We start from the raw sequence: 19,109 nt of genomic DNA, 5'->3' as shown, positions 1-19,109 counted from the left end.
AAATTACATTAACACTTACAAAATTAAGAAACAGTGACATTAGGTGATGAAGATTATCGCATAGGACTCAATGTACACGATCTCCTCAGCCTGTGTTTACAACATACCTTATTTTCTGCGTTTTTCCAAAAACCCTACAGAAATGCATTTGTCCAACGAACCATGGCGGAGTTAGTGCCTTCAAAAATACTCTATTGCTCTCAATGTCGAACGCGCCCAATTTCTTGGGGGATATCAGTGAGTATGGAAAGGGGTGGAGGCTCTGGAAATGCGTCACTAGTACACAGGTTGTGCCAAACATTTCTCTGCACTGACTGGTGGCACTCGCAACAAGGCAAGGTCTTGATAATTAATGAGTGAACAAAAAAAATCAGAGCCTCTATGCAAATGAGGAGCCTTTATAGACCTTGGATGAGCTTTTTGGATAACGATTCGCTGCAAACTTGTGACTGATCAGCTTAACATATGTGGATAAAGAGTTAAGCGTGTTTTGCATTTCAAACTTCAAGTATCTGACAGCAATCACATCTTCATTACTTTGCTGAATGAGGAAACGGATACTGAACATTTGTAGGCTATTGGAATTTACCACGATTGACCAAACTCATCCATTCATTATTCCCCCCTGCATTTTTAAGACGCACACCTCAACCGATTGATCCGGGAGTGATACAGCAAGATTAGACTACCGCATTCATTCCAATATTTAAAAAAAAACTCTGTTCAGTGCCACATCGCCATGTCAAGCGATACGTCGGATCAGAGTAGGCGGTTCTGTGTGCTGTCTTGGGATCAGGTACGTCGTTTGAACTCAATTCTCAGAGAAGCAATCCCGATTCACGGCCGCGGAAATTTCCCTACACTCTCTCTACAACCCCGGCAGATCGTTCAGGTAAAGCGCGTGCGCCACAACTTCTATACTGAGTATATGCTGTCTACTCTGAATCGCTTCATGTTTTGTGATGTACTGTTAGTATGCCAAGTATGCATGTGCTTTGTTGCAAATAAAATGTCCCTATGGCATATTAAAGTAGTCTATTCGCCTATATTCTATTGAGTGATGGAGCCATGTCTCTGACCGGCCTGGTCACAGAAGATGTATTATTCTGTATGTCAATCCGAGATACTCATTTAGTATGGCGTGTTACCTTTCCTATGGTATGCATTAATTTGTGGATGTCCATCACTCATTTTGTATGATACGATTTTTTTAAAAGTACAATATGTTACGAATTTGCGAAGTTTATGATTTTACGAATTCTAGCTAGATTGTTAACATCAGTTAGGCAATGGGTTAGGGTTAAATTTAGAGTAAAGGGTTAGCCAAAATGGTAAGGGGAAGGGTTAGCTAACATGCAAAGTAGCTAAAAAGTAGTAAGTAGCTAAAGTTGCTAAAATTCTGAAGTTGTCCGTGATAAGATTTGCTCTCGCAACCTTAGGGTTGCTCGACGTTTGCGTTTATATGCCCACTATCCACCCCAACCAACCACCCAACATTAGTTCTTGCCATGTGTTACGTTTGGTTACTTATCATACCAGGTTGAGTACCTCCGATTGAAATGTACTATGCATGTAGGTCTAGTCTGAGACCAAACTGATGCCTATCATACATATCTATTCACTGTAGCAATAGTCATTCTCTAGTTCAGGTCAAAGTGTGAGCTGAACTCCAACCCTGCCCCATATAGGACCTTTACTGTTGACTTCCACTCTGTTCAGTAGTGAGCTTCAGTAGGTGTTAACCCATTAACAATAGCCATTGGGGTAACTCTTTGCAACAATTTAGATTTCTGTAACTGTATTTAAAGAAAAGTAGACTACAGCAATGTGCTGATTCATACAGTTAGTTAACAAAACAGGTCGCTTAATTTACCTTGCTGCTACAGTTTATGTTGTCATCAAATCTCAAATCTCGCATCAAATCCATTTGTCATCAGTCACCATAGTATATTAATTACCACTGATGAGTCACATTTGACTGGAAGTGTCTTGCACCATTATGGGTCTATTTCTAATATCCGTCCAGATGGGAGTTTTGATATACTCCACTTTTCTGATATGCCTATTGACAATACCTTTCCAATTGACGGTGGCAGAAGGCTCTGTCATTTTGTATCATTAGAGAACAGTGGCGGTCAATGCCAATTAAGATAAGGGAGGATGATTTTTGTTTTCATGAGCATATTACAGCATATTGGATGACTCTCATTCGTATTCCATTCACACAGTTCAATGTAACAGCGATATGTTTAGGCTACTACTTGATACTCAAATTTTCTCTATACCCATCATGAGGTTGCTTTACTACAACCCAGCCTATAAATAAAAGTTTACAACGTAGGTGCACACAGTTCGAGAGAGAAATTTGAGGTCGCAGACAGTGACACATGGACAGACAATGAAATGAAATACCGTCGTGCACACTCTTGCCTGCATCTAGCTTATATAGTGTGTAATCATTAGTCCAACAGTTGCAAACGAGAGTTTCTATTGGACAAATTCAGGTATGTTATCCCCGTTTTGTTCTGTTTGCTTCCGTTTAAGAAACCTTTTCAACAGAATCAGCGGAATTAATACACCCTGAAACACAGTTCACTTTCATAGCAGCCACTTTGTCTTCCTCGTCGCATCTATGCACTCTACTCCTCTCACCTCTTCCCTTCGCTTGTGGACTTCAATGCACAACACATCAGCTGTATGGGATCAGGTGAAAAAACCTTTCCAAGCAGAACTGCTACACACAGCCTACATTGTTGTCACCATATTAGTTAAAGTGACGTCATAGTCAGCATATTCATAGTCAGCATAGCTAATAAAACTAACATGTTATTAAACCTGCTACAGTGTACAGTCAGAAAGCAGTTACACCGGCAGGCCCCGGTGGTAATAAGTTAGTAATACCAAAAGCTTACCTTGACTTGGAAGAGTTCCACTGTTGTGTTGGAAAGTCATAGCCAGCTAACTAACATAGTATCACTCTGTATGAGTATGGTGTTTCAGTAGCCTTAACTAGCTAGCTGCATTTGCTAAGTAAGTGAAACTGAAAGTGGAAAAAAATAATCTTTCTCTATTTCTCTCTTGCTTCTCCTTAATTTTGGAAGAAATTAATTTGTTCAACTATTATCCTTCTCTCTCTTTGTGTCAACTACTCACCACATTCTATACACTGCAGTGCTAGCTAGCTGTAGTTTATGCTTTCAGTACTAGATTCATTCTCTTATACTTGATTGGGTGGACAACATGTCAGTTCATGCTGGAGGACGTCATCCGAAAGTTGTCATAATTACTGTGTAAGTCTATGGAAGGGGTTGAGAAGGTTTAGTATTGAAGTCAATGTACCCAAAGGAGGACAGAAGATGGCTGTACTCCGGCTATATCATGGTGCTACCCTACAGTGCTGTTAAGGCTACTGTAGACCTTCTTTGCAAAATAGTGTTTTAATTATTTGGTGACGTGATTATATTTAGTATAATTTTATCTAAAAACTATCACTTTTTAATTGTTTTACCATTTACATTTTTATGAAATTGACTGAGGAGGATGGTTCTCCCCTTCCAGACAGTGGCTTGTGTTGTGTCTACCAAGGTGGTGCTGCTATCTGTCCAGGTCTCTCTTGAAAAATAGATTTGATCTCAATGAGACTAACCATGTTAAATAATCTGGACTGGCCAGTACCAGTATCTCCCTGCTGTAACTCTATCTCCAGCCCCCGTCTGCTGGTTTTCATTCATGTCCCCCTCTACATCAGACATGTTCTTATGCATGGGATGGATGGTGGTTATGCAATTGAAAGATCATGCCAGCTGGTTTAACAATTAACATATTGATTTGACTGACAGTTATGTAGTTAGTCATGATTAATTAATCCAGGATTTCTGGATGTGGTAGTGGATATTTTCAACCTTTATGATAAATGCTTGATTGACTATGCAGGTGCTGTTCCATATTTTGGAACAGGGTGTTCCCCAGGATTAGTGAGAACCATATGTCATCTTCCCAGCCTGACTTTCATAACAACCCCATTTGCTTGCTGAAATAGTTACCAATAAACTGGACACACTTCAGTTCTGTTCAAACAAAAACTTCACATTTTACTCTATAAGCCTCTTCTGAAGAAAGGTAAATGTAATAACAAACATGAATGAGTCTCTGAAGATCAGCTTGATTTTATGTTTTTTAAATAGTTTTAGTGTTTTTTGGACTTTATTATGGCACCACTCATAGGAATAGAATAATTGTTACCCAACAGTGTTTTGGGAACATACGTTTGACAACATTTCTGCTGTGAGTGTCAACATACTATTCAAATAATGTGTTGACAATAGTGTTTACGCCATATTGTCATCTGCTGTTGTCACTTGCCAGTCGCTATAGCATCCTCAAGTCAGGAATGTTCTCTTGTGATCAGTGGCGGTTCTAGCTTGTATGGCTCACTGGACCCCCCCCCCCCAGGCTTGTCTGGGATAAAAAAAACATTTTAGTTGATACACCTGTGTCTTAAATACATGACTAAAAATGTTTTCACCCTGGACATGAGACTTGCATTGATTTTAGACCTTTTAGAGTCCTAAGCACCAAGTCTTGATGGAGAAAGTATGCATGTTGTTTGATGTTTAAGTTACCATAGTAATTATTAAGAATGTGAATAACTTATATTAGAACCGGCTATGAAAAATGTATTGTTTTGTATGAACATGAGTAGTTTATACAAAACTTTGTTTGGTGATCATCCCCAAAATGTAGCTGTTATAAAAGCTTAATAGTTGCATCCTTCCTCCGGGAACTGTCTGCTGACAACAGGATGGCAGGTCTTTTTGATGTGCTGCTCTAGAGTTCCATGGCCCAGCAGACACACCTGGATATAAGGGGATGGACACACATTAGTATTGAGTTTTGGAGTGAGTACAGTAAATCCAATCCAACCAGTCACACCTAGGATAATAATCTATATGTCATCACACAGACGGCCATAGCGAAGGAGGTTTACATAGTTTGATCTGGAGAGATCGCAGGTAGTTGGTCAGAAGGTTCTGGAGGTCCTAGGAATATAGAGAGATGGTACTGAATGCAATTGAAAGAGCGAGTTAACATTTACATTATTGAGGACTACAAGGGTGCCTTCCAATCAGACACATGGATGCGTAAAAGACACAGCATCCCAATGGCGTTCAAAGTAGAGGTCGACCGATTAATCAGAATGGCCGATTAATTAGGGCCGATTTCAAGTTTTCATAACAATCGGAAATCTGTGTTTTTGGACACCGATTTGGCCTATTTTTTAAAAATATATATTTTTTTACACCTTTATTTAACTAGGCAAGTCAGTTAAGAACACATTCTTATTTTCAATGACCGCCTAGGAACGGTGGGTTAACTGCCTTGTTCAGGGGCAGAACGACAGATTCTTATCTTGTCAGCTCAGTGATTCAATCTTGCAACCTTAGATTAACTAGTCCAATGCTCTAACCACATGACTCTCATTGCACTCCTTGAGGAGCCTGCCTGTTACGCAAATGCAGTAAGCCAAGGTAAGTTGCTAGCTAGTATTAAACTTATCTTATAAAAAACAAATCTATCATAATCACTAGTTAACTACACATGGTTGATGATATTACTAGTTTATCTAGCTTGTTCTGCGTTGCATATAATCGAGGCGGTGCGCATTCGCGAAAAAGGACTGTCGTTGCTCCAACGTGTACCTAACCATAAACATCAATGCCTTTCTTAAAATCAATACACAAGTATATATTTTTAAACCTGCATATTTAGTTAATATTGCCTGCTAACATGAATTTATTTTAACTAGGTAAATTGTGTCACTTCTCTTCTTGCAACAGAGTCAGGGTATATGCAGCAGTTTAGGCCGCCTGGCCTGTGTGAAGACTATTACTTCCTAACAAAGACAGCCGACTTCGCCAAACGGGGGATGATTTAACAAAAGCACAATAGTTGCATGACTGTACCTAACCATAAACACCAATGCCTTTCTTAAAATCAATACACAGAAGTATATATTTTTAAACCTGCATATTTAGCTAAAAGAAATACAGGTTAGCAGGCAATATTAACCAGGTGAAATTGCCACTTCTCTTGCGTTCATTGCACGCAGAGTCAGGGTATATGCAACAGTTTGGGCCGCCTGGCTCGTTGCGAACTAATTTGCCAGAATTTTACGTAATTATGACATAACATTGAAGGTTGTACAATGTAACAGCAATATTTAGATTTATGGATGCCACACGTTATATAGAATATGGAACGGTTCGTAATTTCACTGAAATAATAAACGTTTTGTTTTCGAAATGATAGTTTCCGGAATAGACCATATTAATGACCAAAGGCTTGTATTTCTGTGTTATTATGTTATAATTAAGTCTATGATTTGATAGAACAGTCTGACTGAGCGATGGTAGGCAGCAGCAGGCTCGTAAGCATTCATTCAAACAGCACGTTAAGGTTTTCTTCCGGTGAAGGAAAGGAGGAACAAAATGCAGCGTGGTTATTATTAAACATCTTTAATAAATATGATAACAAACAATACAAAAACACTAAACGTAACGCGAAAAACCAAAACAGACCTTTAAAATTTTTTTTTTTTAAATAAAAAATAATTTATTATCTTCAATACCATTCATACTTTACAACTCATCATTTTCATACATACTCAAATAATGGTATTTTAATTTAACTAATTAAACTAAACAAAAACCCCAAACAAAACCTCAGGGGAGCATCTTCCCTCCCCGTCACCCTACAAACTACCTTTCCCTATCTCCCCGTCCCTAATCTATTACAAATCTAAATGACACCCAGCCCTAAACCCCCCTTCCACCCCTCCCGAGCAGCATGCTGCCCCCACTTCCTCTCCTCCCTCTTCATCCTCCCCCTCAAATCTCCTTCCACCCTCCTTCACTATCCCTTCCACCCCCCAATCTCTCCCTGTCTTCACCATGTTCTGCCTGGCTTCCCACAGCCCCCGTTTAAAGAGACTCATGAGAAGCCAGAGCAGAAACCTGTCCCGATCCGTCCCTCTCGCTCTCCCTACACCTCTCTCTAACCTGGCCCACGTCAATACAAAATCCCCCCTTACCAAACCTAACAACACCCGTGCCCTAGCCCATACTACTCCGGCAAAGGCACAGTCCCAAAAGACATGGCGCACAGTCTCCTCCCTGCCACAAGAGGATCTTGGACAGGTGGGGGATTGCACCAAACTATAACGGTACATGATGGAACGTACCGGCAAGCACTTATGGAGGCTCAACCAATTCAGGTCCTTGAGCCTGTTGTCCAGACCCCGCGCCTGCACTCCCTCCCAGACCACTTCCGAGATGCCCACTACAGGCGCCGGACTCTCTGCCTCTCTGACCTCCTCGTACAGGTGCCTGTGATCTAAACCTACTCGGGCAACTTCAACCTCAGGGTGCGCACGCAGCCACTTGGCCGCATGACCAAAGTGCCACGGCAGCTGTTCCGCCTGAGGACCCGTGTTAGACCACACCATTACGCTTCTCGCCTGATACGAGAAGAACACCCGCAGGAGGTAACCGGACGGGTGTATCACTGGATGAGCAAGCTCCGTTAACAAGAAAGAAACAAAAATTGTGTCCAGCTTGAGGGGGAAATGTGGTACCCCCTACCTCCCTCCCCGATGGGACAGATAATGCGTGCCCTGGCGACCCACTCGCACCTGCCACTCCACATGAACTGAAACACAAGCCTCACTAGAGGCCTCCTCAGACAAGCCGGCAATGGGTAGATGTACGCCAAATACAAAAGAGACGGCAACACATCCACCTTTAGGACCAGGACTTTGCCCATAAAAGACAAATACCTAGCCTTCCACATTGCTAGCTTCCTCTGTACCTCTGCGATACGCATGTTCCAGTTTAGCGTCGCTGAGCCGGAGGTCTCAAAATGGACCCCGAGAATCCTCAGGGCCCCCTCACAGAGAGAGAACCCCCCCGGGCACATCCGCTCTACCGCGCCATCTACCGAAAAACTTGACGGAAGACTTTGCATGGTTCAGAACCGCTCCCGACGCTCGGGTGAAATCCCCAAAGATGGCAAGGGACCTTGTCAGGCACGAGTCCTTGCACAGCAGTAAGGAAGTGTCGTCGGCGTACTGCGTCATCTTAACACGCAGCCCACCACTTCCAGGGATCAACAAGCCTTCCACCCCTGTGTCTGCCCTAATGGCAGCCCCCAGAGGCTCCATGTACAGAACGAAGAGGAGAGCCGAGAGTGGGCACCCCTGCCTGACCCCAGACGAGAGGTCAAAAACGTCACCCAAGTGACTATTTACACTAACTCGGCACCCCGCCCCGACATATAAATGTACGAATCCATCCTATGAACTTCTCCCCAAATCCTAATCGACCTAACACTCTGAATAAAAAGGATCTATTCACGCGATCAAAGGCTTTCGCCTGATCTAGCGCTGCTACCATTAAAGGCAGTCCTCTATCTTCAACCCAAGCGATGGAGTCCCTGATTAACTGTAGGTTCCGTCTAATAGAGCGGCCCTCACGTCTGATCCTCATGGACGATGTAGGGAAGGGCTGTGCGCAACCGGTCTGCTAAAACCTTTGCAAGTAGCTTGTAATCTACACGCAGCATGGTCAACGGCCGCCAGTTGCCAAGGTCTGTTACTTCCCCCTTCTTATATAAAAGTGACAGCACACCAACAGCCATTGATCCCCCCGGGACCCCCGTCTCAAGGATGGCCTTCAAGACTTCGAGGACCACTGGTCCAAGTATACCCCAAAACTTGAGATAAAACTCAGCCGGCAGCCCATCCATCCCAGGCACCTTCCCTTTTCCCATCCTCCTAAGAGCGCTCTCAACCTCTTCTAGTGAAATCTGGGCCTCCATCACTTCTCTAATGTCCTCCGGCAACCGCCTGGACAAGTGTTCTAAAAACACATTTCCCTGCTCTACATTTATTTCCCTTTCCTTAAATAAACCTTGGAAATGATCAGTTGTCACCCTGACCATATCCTCTGGTTCTCTAACTATACTACCATTTTCTTCCCTAACGCCATGCATTACCTTCCTACTCTGTCTGGCCCTAACCGACTTAAAGAACATAGCAGAACAAGTCTCATTGTGTTCTAGAAAGCCACTATGCGCACGCTCCAGGAAAGCTCGAGCCTTCCGCTCCTGCAACTCCCTGAGCTGCGCCTTTAGGGTTGCAGATCTCTCCCAGTCAAACGACCCGCCGAGGTTGCCTGCCTCGTACTCGTTCAATTAACCTTTGGATACGATCCACCTCCCTCCTCTCCTCCCTTTTTCTCCTCTTGCAATACCCTATTATAAAAGCCCTAATCCTCACCTTAACTAATTCCCACCACTCTAACACCCCCTCGCACATGGACCGGAGGCCTTCAAGCCTCGAAAAGAAACCATAAAACCCGTCAACAAAAGCCTGCTCCTCCAGCACATCCCGATCTAACTTCCAGTACCCCTTACCAAAGAGGCAGACTGGCGACCCCACCTGCAGGAGCACCCCGTCATGATCCGAAAAGAAAACAGGCAACAGCCGCCCGACAACTTACCCAAAGACCTGGGTACAAAAATATAGTCGAGCCTCCACTCAACCCCCCCTCAACCCCCCTGGCGCTATGTAGGACCAGCCATTTTCGGAGTAGTGTGCAGACCACCATCAACCAGACCATGGCAAGCCATTAGCCTGGTGATGGCGCCTGCACTGCTATCCTCCCCTATTCCTAAATCTGTATTAAAATCCCCCCTATCACTAATTTCCTATTTGTGACACACAGGGGCGTCAGACAGTCCACCATCTCCCTCCTGTCTGCCACCACCTGTGGCCCATACACCACCACTAATCTAAATTTACAATCCCTTATCGTGACATCCACCCCTATAACCCTCCCCTGCATTACCACAAAATAATCCTCCACTTTTACCTCCCTGTGCCCACACAAAATCCCTACCCCCGATGAGTGCACCCCCCCAATACCCCAAACCGACTCCCCCTTGTCCCACTCCCTCTTAAACCTACTAACATCCCCTCCATCCCTCAGGTGAACCTCCATCCCTCAGGATCCCATGAAAGAATAAAATAAAATCATGTAATATACTCAAATTCTAAACCCAGACAGAAAAAAACAAAAACAGGAGACTCACCCGATGCTCCCCTGCTCCATATCTACCGGTGAGAACACCATCCGTACTCCAGACATCCCCCCCTCTTCCTCCATCTCACCAACCCAGGTTGCAGGAATAGTGTTTGGCTCCGGGGTGCCCTGCACCCTGGGTCTACCCCCACACTCCTCCCCCTCCCCAGTGCTGCAGCTGGTTTGGAAAAAAAATCTGTTTGAGTCCCCAAACAAAAAACTCCCCACCTCCTCCTGTACCCAGTCCTGAGTCTTGTTAGGTGTGTCCCCACCCAACAGAAGTTGAGGGCCTGGGGACACCAGCAGCAACCCAGAGGTTTCTCCCACCCCCATCACTCTCTTGGCCATCCCCTCCCTCTCACTGTTGGCCAATCGCCAATCCTCTTCATTCTCTTCTTTGGTGATGGCGGCAGTGGAGAGATACCACCCTCCCCCCCCCACCAGCTCCTCCACCATACCCCTCATCTCTTCCACCAGGGCACTTTCCCCCCAGTCCACTTGCTCTTCCACTGTCTCCTTCTCCAACACTCCTCCCTCGCTTTCTTCTCTCTCATGCTCCTCCACTCGGTTGCCTTCTTCCGCCGCTTTTCCTGGTTCTCTTACTCCAGTGCCTTGTTTCCTTCTCTCTTCCATCCGCTGCTTCTTGCTCCTCCTCCTTCCTTGCGGCCTTCCCCTCTGGACCTGTACTCTGGTCATGAGGCGTGCTTCCTTCTCCTCCTCTTCTTCCCCCATCCCCCACTCCTGCTCCCCCCCCAGCCGCAGACGCATATGACCTCTGACGAGCCGGGCACCCCCGCCACAGGTGTGCTGATGAGCCACACCCATGGCACGCCTTAGGCTTGTCACAATCCCTCGCCTCGTGCTCCTCAGATACACAAAATCTGCATTTTCTTGTGCTGCACGAAGCGAATATGTGGCCGTGGGCCATACAGCGCCTGCAAAATGGGGGCATAAAACAACGTCCCCCTGTCAGCCCCTAGGGAGAACATAGCAGGAGGATGGAGGTAGCCACCATGTCCCTTTGGGTCCTCCCTGAGGAGGGCCTGGAAGCCTCTCCTCCGATTCCAAAATCCAAGGGAGTCTTTGAGGTGCCTTGCTGAGGAGACGTTATCCATGTATCTCCCCAGAAAGGCCCTCACCTCTTCGTCCTTAACGTATGGGTTGTAAATGTTGACAGTTACAACCCTAAAGTTGTTCTTCGCCATTCTTGTTATTTCATAGTGGCTCATCGGCCTCTCACCTCCCACTGCTCTTGCCCTTCTCAGGATATCATCGTGTTTCTCCTTTGTATATAGTGCCACGTCGTATGCTCCCTCCAACGAGTTGCCTTGGAAACAAAACACGTCCTTCACCGTCAGCTTTAGAATCCCCATCAATATTATCCTTCCAAAGGTTTCCCGTCCTAAAGGCTCCAACTCCTTTTCCTTCCAAGCAAACCGAATCGTGTTGGCCAGCCCAATCCCAGGGACCAACCGTGTTGATGTATTTTGCACCATCTCCGCAAGGAGAATATCAGCTCTATCACAATCCTGTGACTCTCAGATAAATTCAGTGTCTCCCCCTGAATTCTCTGAGAGCCCCCTTACAATGCAACTGAGTTCCTTTAATAGCAAAGAACACACATAGTCAGACAGCATAGACATAATTCATCGTTCAGCTTTGTCTTCTTTCCCAAACCCCAGAACCATAAACCAATCCTCCAAATCAACAGGCATATATCAAATTGTAATTTATATACAACCCACTCAAAATACAACCTCCTGGACAAACTCACGGAGAGGAGGGTGAGGCTATAGGTTAAGATAGAAACAACATAAAACGGAGCATAGAATGATTCCAGACACTGCAACCCTTCTTTCTCCACTGGGAAAAAGGTAGGGAGTGAAAGATATGTTTACACATGATGACACTTTGACCTCTCCCCTCTCAGCGGCCCATGCAACCTAGTTTTGACATAACAGATAACTGCAAACCTCACCACAGAATTACACAAAAATACCATTCTGATGAGAAGTAACTTACACACATTTGATGAATATTAAACATCTTACAAATGTTACCAACAAATTCTGATCCTTCCACGACACCATGTCCAGATAAAGTGTCCGGGGTGAAAAAGTTGAATGAAAAAAGTTGAGCGAGGGAGAAAAATAAAAAATATTAAACGGTAATTAAAAAGTAAAAAACATTAAAGTTGGCAGGTAGCAAAGAAATTTTCAGCAGCACGTAAACAAGTTTACAAGTTGTGACCGGAAATGACGATAAGGAAAATTATGTTTAAGATGGTTAACTAGCAAATATTATATTTGTTTTCTCCTCTCATTTAAAGCTTCCTGATTTTAAGCTGATTAGTAATGCTAGGATGAATGTCATTACACTTCTTTGGACACTGTGTTATCAAACCTCCAAACGAGCTTCAATGCCATACAACACTCCTTCCGTGGCCTCCAAATGCTAGTAAAACAAAATGCATGCTCTTCAACTGGTTGAAACAACGTTTAGGGTACAATTTTCAGATTCCTTTCTTTGCAAATTGAATGAGTGGAAATACAAAATCGATCGTGCATGCCATATGGACCATTTTATGGATCTGAAAAGGATTTTATCTAACAAAACGAAACTTCATGTTATTTCTGGGACCCTTGGGATGATAAATCAGAGAAAGATTTCAGAATGTAAGTACACATTTCAACTTCAGAGGTGAATTTATCAAACCTGTCGCCGTGAAAAAAGTGTTTTGTTGTTAGGAGCTCTCCTCAAACAATAGCATGGAATTTTTTTCGCAGTAATAGCTACTCTAAATTGGATAGTGCAGTTATATTAACAAGAATTTAAGTTTTCAGCCAATATAAGACACGGTCATGACATACGGCGCTCCATGATTTACATTTGACAGAACTCTTATCTCTAAGATGTAATAAAGGTGAAATAAAAAAAATATATTTATAAAAATGAGCTGCTGTCAATTTCATCTGAAATGTACCATTGTTAAACAAATTACCGTTACTTTGTAGACATGACTTCTCCTCTTCAAGCTACTTCCTTAGATTTGATTGATGGAACAATCCAGCCAATGGTTGCAGCAATACTGCAAATCTTTTTATACAAACGTACAAAACTTTCTATAAGCTTATGAATCTCTTGGTAACGTGACAAGTGTGTGCAGATAAATCTGCAAGTGTGTTTTTGATTCACAGCAGAATATTAATAGTTGTAAATGGACTTCTGCAAATCTTATTGAATGTATTCAAATGTCATGTTTCAAGTTTGTGACTAGGGATGCAACGATATGACATTTTTGGCTGATACCGATATCCTCCTTGCCAAAAAAGGATAGAGATATTTTAGCAGCCTTTTAAGCATTCTAGTAGACTTTTAAAAGTTGAAACACACATGCACTCTGACCAAAAACGTTATACGTAAATGTCAATTTTTTTTGGTTATTACATGATTCCATATGTGTTATTTCATAGATTTGATGACTTCACTATTATTCTACAATGTAGAAAATAGTAAAAAATAAAGAAAAACCCTGGAATGAGTAGGTGCCCAAACTTTTTACTGGTACTGTTGTTGGGAAAGTTATGATTAAATGACTGAACAAATAATTTTAAATGGAACTGTAACTAAGTAAAACTTATACTCTGTTTTATTATATCTGATTAACAATATGAGTTCACAAGAAGGGATTGTGAGACATGGACAAGGAGTAATTAAAGTTAATGAAAACCATTCCAACTAGGAAGAAACGAATGGGTTGTGGACTGTGTAAACACATAAGGTCGTTAGCCTATGGTTGAACCTACGGAACTGAGCTCTGGGTTTTTTAGATAAGACAGTGAGTGCATTCCTAAGTTTTCTGTTAATTAGAAGTGTCAGCTCAGTGTTGATCGATAATGTTGAGGGGTCAAAAGTTACCTGGGAGTGTGTTAGTATGTTAGAATGAACTTTTCACCTCACTTTGTCCCGGTCGAGAGGAGGGGGTTCTGTTTAGCAATGAAATTACGTCATGATTTGTATATAAACTGTTGCTCGTGGTAAAGTGGCAGCGCGCTCCGAGAATAAATTCTGTTACCTATTATTGAAAAGACTGGACTCCCTCTATTTTATGCAAACAAGAATCTTACAAATTCTCATAAAATAAATTAAGGGTTTTCAATTAATGAAAGCACATTGGCATAATTAAACTGTATGTAAATGTGCTTTCTGTATTACATTTTCAATAAATGGGTGAGAAAAAGATCATATTAATTCATTTGAATTCAAGCTGTAACCCGACGAAATCTAGGGGTATGAAGTCAAGGGGTATGAAACATTTCTGAATGCACTATTAAGTGTTGAGTCTAGCTTAGTCTAGTTTCACAGCATCTGTAGTCCCTGTCCAATTGATAACTGTAATCTGACTGGACACTGCTACTTTGTTGCAGAAAGCAATATAAGGCTACTGATCAAAAGGTTACTAAGAATTTAGTATCATTTGGCATTAAGGTGACCCACACCATTCAATTAGCTTTAATTATATTACATACCAATCATGGAGCCCATGTCTGTCTTTGCTGTAGAGCCCATGATGTATGTCTATGCGCTTAGGGGTGTACTGTTGAATGAAACTGCAGGCCTTTGTCTGTCTGCAGCCTAACCCATTATGTATAAATAGAGGCAGCTTATGATCTGATGGACATGATGAGAGTGTTAATTACTGTCAGACTGACACTAATCTGTCAGGACGAGGAGATTTGAAGGCTGCAATGGGAGGAGGTAGGGAGGTAAGAGTTGGAGAGGTGTTTTGCTAAAGTGTGATGCAAGTACTTGAGATATAATATGTGTAGGATCTGTACAATAGGTTAGTCCAGTTTCCAGTTGTATTTAAGATTGTTTGCTCTTTGATATTTTTTAAGTTTTTTAATTTTTTTTCTCATTTACAACTGAGACCTGGCCAAGATAAAGCAAACCAGTGTGACACAAACATCAACACAGAGTTACGCATGGAATAAACAAACATACAGTCAAAAACACAATAGAAAAAAAGTCTATATACTGTGTGTTTTATTATTATTTTTTTATTTTTTTATTTTTACCTTTTATTTAACCAGGTAGGCAAGTTGAGAACAAGTTCTCATTTACAATTGCGACCTGGCCAAGATAAAGCAAAGCAGTTCGACAGATACAACGACACAGAGTTACACATGGAGTAGAAAACAAACATACAGTCAATAATACAGTATAAACAAGTCTATATACAATGTGAGCAAATGAGGTGAGAAGGGAGGTAAAGGCAAAAAAGGCCATGGTGGCAAAGTAAATACAATATAGCAAGTAAAACACTGGAATGGTAGTTTTGCAATGGAAGAATGTGCAAAGTAGAAATAAAAATAATGGGGTGCAAAGGAGCAAAATAAATAAATAAAAATTAAATACAGTTGGGAAAGAGGTAGTTGTTTGGGCTAAATTATAGGTGGGCTATGTACAGGTGCAGTAATCTGTGAGCTGCTCTGACAGTTGGTGCTTAAAGCTAGTGAGGGAGATAAGTGTTTCCAGTTTCAGTGTGTTCAAACGGCGTGATGAGGTAAGGCAATAAATAGGCCATAGTGGCGAAGTTTACTAAATTGCAATTACTAACACTGGAGTGATAGATGTGCAGATGATGATGTGCAATTAGAAATACTGTTGTGCAAAAGAGCAAAAAAGTAAATAAGAAAACATTGGGGATGAGGTAGGTAGATTGGATGGGCTATTTACACACCTATCAGTGTGTGGGCTTTTTATAAACATTAGCTAAAATGATTAATTCTTAAATTAAAAGTTTCTCTGTATTTCATTGCATTTTACTGCATATTGTTGCATGCAAAATAAGTACAAAAAATGTATGGTAGAACATGGTAGTACAGCCTACCATGTTCTACCATAAAAAAAAAAAATTGGTGAAATGTAGACTACACATTTCCTAGCATCTAGCTTACATATCTGCCTGTGCTAAAGCCTTATTGAGAGTGTTGAGGATTCTGACTGAAAGCTGTGATCACTTTCAAATGCAAGTTACACCGATTCTTAACCGAAAGAGCTCTTTGGATTTTAAGAGTAAATTACATGTTTCCTTTACATGCACGAACTGTGCATTTTAATGGTGCCAACCCACCAAGTGGATTGAGTTTAGCTTTAGAGTGTGCTGTTAGTGCCACATCTTTGTATTTCCTGAGGTCTTCTAGACACACTTTCTCAGTGTGACTGCCAGTTTCTGTTAGCGTGCCATTCCTACCACTATCTAACTATGGAGCATAGACCCAGTGATGTCAGACTTGGGACACGCTCTTCACAGATGATTGTGGCGGCCTCTTTGCTGAACTGGTCCTGCAGATCACCGGGCCTCTGAAAGTGAAACCTTTGACCCAACGGTTGTGGAGATTGGAGCAAGATTTTCTCATTGTCTGCTCCACTAGGCCTATGCTAAGGCAAGCGCTTACTACCGGTGTGAATCGCAGTGCAGGGGTATAAATCCTATAGCACTAACTGCTGCCGTCTGGTTTGTGTTCATTAAAGCATGCAACAGAAAGCGTTTGAAAAAGTTTTGCAATGGAAACCTGAAAATTCGTTTTTCTTATTTAATTTTGTTCCTACTGAACATGGCCCTTGTGAAACAGGCATGACCCAGACAGTGAGTCAGATCCTCAGTGAGTAGTCCTAACTCTTCTGCTATCCTGGGCCTGTTAGTTTCCATTCAAACTGATGGCGGTGATGATTAAATGTACTTTCGTGAGCAGTGTATTGATCTCTGCCTAGTGCTTACACAGCCTATTGACTTTTCCAGAGGCCCATGTTGGAACTCATTGAGAAATGTCTCAAGATGTTTACTTGAGTCTTTGCAGGTCCGTGTGTGTGTGTGTGTGTGTGTGTGTGTGTGTGTTTGGATGAATAATGTTGGCAAGGAGGAGGCAGGTGGTCTGGCACCAAAGTCAGCAAATGTTCCACAAGGGAAAGGCATGTCTGTCCTGTATGGGCAAGAAGTGCCTTTGGACATAACCATTTACATTTATATTACTTCAGAAATGTATTTTTTGTAATTAAACATAAAAATGAAAAGCATTTGAGCGTATGTCTAATACATACTCTGTCTCCTTTACCCAGGTGGTGCGGGCGCGGCTGGAGGAGAGGGGCGTGTCAGTACAAGACGTGCGGCTGAACGGCTCTGCAGCCAGCCATGTGCTCTACCAGGACACTGGCATGGGCTACAAGGACCTGGACCTGATCTTCGGTGTGTCTCTGAAGGACGACCAGGCTTTCCGGCTAGTCAAGGACGTGGTAATGGACTGCCTATTGGACTTCCTACCAGCGGGGGTCAGAAAGGAGCGCATCTCGCCGCTGACCCTTAAAGAGGCCTACGTGCAGAAACTGGTGAAAGTATGCAACGACACAGACCGCTGGAGCCTCATCTCACTGTCCAACAACACGGGCAAGAATGTGGAGCTCAAGTTCGTGGACTCTCTCAGGCGGCAGTTTGAATTCAGCGTGGACTCCTTCCAGATTGGCTTGGACTCGCTGCTGCAGTTTGACCACTGCTCAGAGACTGCCATGTCTGAGAGCTTCCACCCCACCGTGATTGGGGAGAGTGTGTATGGGGACTTTGAGGGTGCCATGGGTCATCTGTGTCAGCGGATCATTGCCACGCGCAGCCCCGAGGAGATCCGAGGCGGGGGGCTACTTAAGTACTGCCACTTGCTGGCGCAGGGGTTCAGGCCCATCTGTGAAACAGAGATGAAGGCTCTGCAGCGCTACATGTGCTCACGCTTCTTCATCGACTTCTCTGACATCTGCGAGCAGCAGCGTAAGCTGGAGGCCTACCTGCAGAACCACTTTGCTGGCATGGAGCACAAGCGCTATGAATGCCTGATGACTCTGCACCAGGTGGTGAATGAAAGCACTGTGTGTCTGATGGGCCATGAGCGGCGCCAGACGCTCAGCCTCATCTCTATGTTGGCGCTACAGGTGCTGGCTGAGCAGAACGCCATCCCCACGGTGACCAACGTCACCTGCTTCTACCAGCCCGCACCCTACGTGCGTGACATCAACTTCAGCAATTACTACATAGCACATGTGCAGCCACAGCCACCGCTAGTTCACTACAGTAACTCTCACCATACTTGGCTGCACTGTAACTGAGCTAACAAGCATGTGCAGGGCAGAGGTGGATGTGGATGTGGCATCCAATGTTTCTCTCCATTGGGTTGGAGCTGCGGAATGGCAGCATTGCTCTTTCTCTTTCAAATAAATAAATAAACTAAGCAAATGGAATTGTGACTTGACTGAAACGATCCTTTACTGCTGTATGATTTTAGCCAATCTTCTCTCAACAATTGTATTTCTCCTCACACAACGTTTTTTGACGGTTGACGGTCCTTTTCACATGTAACAAGAATGTTGAAGTAGTTCCTTAAGTGAGAAAGAAATCTTAGATTAAAAAAAAATAAGAAAATAAAAACATTTATTTTGGAAGAAACAAACTATGAAGCTTTATTTTCAGACTGCTGCTTCAGTTGACTTATTTTTTAAACAACAGTTACAGGACCAAAGATGTATTTTGTTCAGAACAGAAGGGATTATTGTGATTCCAAGTGCCTAAAATGATCTGAGCAATTTACAAAAATGCCTCTGTAAAGTGAGAGCTGTGTTTTTTTTTTTAGGGGTTTGTGTTGCCTAGATTACTCCAAATCTCTTTTCAGGGACAGAGACATTCATCTTCATGCAATTTTAAATAAATACAATTTAAAAAAAATCCCTATCCTCGTGTTTTTTAAATTCTGAAATATGTGTATTATAAACATAGCCTGTGTAAATGGGAAAGAAAGGCCTTCATATTGTTGGGTTCTGAGAATATGAAATATACTTATTCATGTCACTGAGGGAGTGCTGAGGTTTAGAGTGTACACCAGAAGGGAATGGTTATAGGAGGAACGTATATAGTGTGTGCAATTAAGC

At 42.8% G+C, this 19,109-nt stretch overlaps 1 protein-coding gene across 1 annotated transcript; it reads left to right on the top strand.

The window, feature by feature from the left end:
• Positions 1–237: 237 nt before the first annotated feature.
• Positions 238–18,781, top strand: tent5ba (terminal nucleotidyltransferase 5ba). The gene is made up of 2 exons (XM_020498532.2): positions 238–892; positions 17,262–18,781. The coding sequence occupies exons 1-2, from the start codon at positions 740–742 to the stop codon at positions 18,291–18,293; spliced, it is 1,185 nt and encodes a 394-aa protein (XP_020354121.1). The 5' UTR covers positions 238–739; the 3' UTR covers positions 18,294–18,781.
• Positions 18,782–19,109: the final 328 nt, after the last annotated feature.

Source organism: Oncorhynchus kisutch, linkage group LG2, assembly GCF_002021735.2.
Source record: "Oncorhynchus kisutch isolate 150728-3 linkage group LG2, Okis_V2, whole genome shotgun sequence".
Taxonomy (NCBI): Eukaryota; Metazoa; Chordata; class Actinopteri; order Salmoniformes; family Salmonidae; genus Oncorhynchus; species Oncorhynchus kisutch.
This window is presented reverse-complemented; position numbering and strand designations above follow the sequence as displayed.